The sequence below is a fragment of the Aplysia californica genome, unplaced genomic scaffold, assembly GCF_000002075.1.
Source record: "Aplysia californica isolate F4 #8 unplaced genomic scaffold, AplCal3.0 scaffold00054, whole genome shotgun sequence".
Taxonomy (NCBI): Eukaryota; Metazoa; Mollusca; class Gastropoda; order Aplysiida; family Aplysiidae; genus Aplysia; species Aplysia californica.
The window spans coordinates 1,066,035-1,069,120 of record NW_004797324.1 but is presented as its reverse complement, the minus strand read 5'-3'; the positions used below and the strand labels follow the sequence as shown (position 1 = coordinate 1,069,120).

The 3,086-nt window shown below is 38.6% G+C and overlaps 1 protein-coding gene across 1 annotated transcript in view; it reads left to right on the top strand.

The window, feature by feature from the left end:
- The window catches only part of LOC101854932 (ganglioside GM2 activator), a gene marked incomplete in the record, with an annotated part of 7,247 nt that extends 6,338 nt beyond the window's left edge, over window positions 1–909 (top strand). Inside the window, 1 exon segment of the mRNA XM_005092895.2 lies at window positions 456–909. Coding sequence (XP_005092952.2) covers window positions 456–599 — 144 coding nt within the window.
- Window positions 910–3,086: the final 2,177 nt, after the last annotated feature.

Genomic DNA, 3,086 nt, shown 5'->3' with positions numbered 1-3,086 from the left:
ATCATCATCATCATCATCATCATCATCATCATCATCATCATCATCATCATCATTATCATCATCATCATCATCATCATCATCGTTTATGTCGTCGTCGTACGTCGTTCAATTTTAATTTGATAGAACACAAAATAGGTTATTGGATGGTTTGTATAGTAAAATAGGTTTCCTTTTTTTATTCCAGCAATTGTTTCTGTCTGTCTGCCTAGCCTTTCCCCGGCATTAAAGGGGGATTATCAAGTTGATACGATATATAGTATGCTTTTCTTTGCTTAAAACAAGATTCAAAAACACACATAAAGAAGTTATCTACTTTACGCTGTTGTCTCTCTGTTGTTGTTTTTTACCTACTACCTTTTTTGAAACTTTGATCAAGGAAACATACATAAATAAAAAGAATAAAGCAAGACAAAATGGGTAATACAAATCGGGACAATTTGCCGTCTCCTTCACAGGGCAACTGGACCGTCCCTCCCTTCCAGTTGGACATCAAAGCACAGCTTCCGGTCAAAGTATCTGGCGCTGTGAAAGTCCATGCTGACGTCACCTACAATGGGGAATTGGTCACGTGTTCAGAAATCGTGTTTGATCTGGCCTAGGTCATCACGATTAGCTGTAAACTGTACATAGATTTTCTTTTTTTTTAAGTGGCCTACAAGCTGTTTTGGAGCAGTTATTTTGAGGCTTGAAATGCAACTTCGTGTATTTTGAGATTTATTGTTATGACATAAATAACTTTATTTCAACACTACAGACACAATCTTTCTCAAATTTTTTTAGCTTTCTCACGCGATGTTTGCTGTCTGATTGATCGCCTCACTCGTTTATTGTGACCCCGTCAAATTAACCTTAAAAAGCAGTTGTTTTACTTTTTGTGTTTTAATTTCAAATTAAACTTTTTGAAAAACACACTAGTGTGTAGGGTTATTACTCTTTCTTTCTCCTGGCTGTGTAGTTTTAGTTCTGATGTTATTGTGTCTATGTGTGTGAGGGAGGGAGAGGGGGCGTAATCTTCATGACCAAAGGAAATCTCTGTGGTGTAGTTGTTGGGTTCATCGTCCTTGCATCCTTAAGATTTGAGTTTAATTCTCAAATGGGGAATTCTTCTTTATCATGAACAGCTATTTCTGTCTTTCTGCTGGGATACTGCATCCACTCTCGACTACGGTGGATATTCTTTGAAACATGCAGGGTACCGCTGACGACATAAAATCGATGCAATGCTAACGAACCAGTGAGTAGGGTATTTACAATGGGGATCAAAAGATTTACATTTTACAGGGTGGAGCAAAACAAAATGAAGAAAAACAAAAAACAAACGCAAACACAAAAAAGTCAGTGATGCTCTTCACTTCTACCTTGTGTTGGACAAAATAGTTCTTTGATACAAACTTGAAAACATTATTATAATCGCCTCCCACACAGATTTGTACAATTTCCGACTCAGGCCTGGGCGCTCACCCGCGCAATTCATGCCAGAGTCGTCTTGTAGGCCTTAGATAGTGCACTACCTCAGAATTACAAAGTTCTGTCTGACCTTTTGGCCATTTTGAGTTACTTAGACCATGGGGTCAAAAACCAAATGTGAGGCAGCGTGGTGGAATCCGGCTCTCGTCAAGTTTTGGGCATGTAGAGTTATTGGTATCATCTTAAAGCATGTTCACTTGTCTTTATTTGGATGAAAAAATATCCATTTATCTTGAATACTAGTCGAGATATTTGCAAAAGAAGGGGGTGGTGGTCACCTGTTTTCAAAGGTAAAATTAGTGAGAAAATGGCCGCAAAGATTAGTTATTTCCTTAGCTTAAGAGTCCGCGGTAACTGAAAATGTTCATTTTTGTGCTTTTAATCAAAGCTTTTCAGAAAAATCCACACAGAAATGAGTTCTTTAATGGGCATGATGGGTGTTGAGCCAAAAAACAAAAATTTGATAATAATTCACAAGCATGCGGAAAAATTCAAGTTTCTTCACTTCGATTATTTTGACGAGAGCCTGATTCCACCACGCTGCCTCTCAAATATTCTATCTGGTCTACCCTAATCTATGGTATCACTTGCATCTTCTCAATGAAAAGTTTGTGAAACTCAAACGCTATATTATGTTGAATACACCCCTAAAAGATACATAAAGCAGATACGACTTTAAAGAGAATGAGACAGTCTTTTCTATCTATTGAAAAACAAGTTTTCTGGGCTTTGAACAGCTTGTCGATGAACAGTTTGTCGATGAATGAAGTCACCGCCGAATGTTCCATATTTTGGCCTAGTTTATTGACTCAAACACAATGTAAGCATGACACTATTACAATCTTCTTCCCTTGTCATCTAAAGATCAAATGGTGAAATGGTGTAGGTCTAACGCCCCAGTCAACACACTTGGGTTATATAAGAGGTGGGACCTCCGAGGTTAACGTCCATCTCCGAAAGGACCGAGCCAAAGGGGAAATTCGTGTAAAGTGCCCTTTCATGGACATAACGTCGGACCAAACCCCCGAACCCGAATTCTCACGATTATTGGTCCCGTAGCCTAACCATTAGGCTACTCTATAGCTCAGTCAGTACGACACTTGCAACATTCTCAAAATACGGCATGCTCTTCTCAACCAGAATTGGACTCATTAGCCATAATAGAAGCCACAGTTCAACTCAACCCATTTTTCTTCTGTTTAGCTCAAGAAGTGTGCTCCCCTGCAGATGCATAGGTCGTTGTCAGACATTGATGGACGAACTATTAATCTTATCACTTATTATGGAATATCATTATATATTTTCTTAACTATTGACCACTGTGAGGCGGAATCTTGTTTAAATTTCCATATCACCCCCACACCACCCATAACATTCCCCTGAGAAAGTTCGATTTTGTTGAACTAACGCCAGCCACAAGACTGTCGACTGTCCCGTATACAGTCTCTTTGATAACCTGTTATCCTGTTAACAGCCACATTTAGCTAAAGGTTTTCATCTATCTGACGCGGTTATCCATCGACACATCGTCTTTTAGATCAAAACAGCGTGGAAATTTCATCAAATCAATTTAATTTAATGTCTACAAAATGGATGCAAACTATGTACATTGATATATA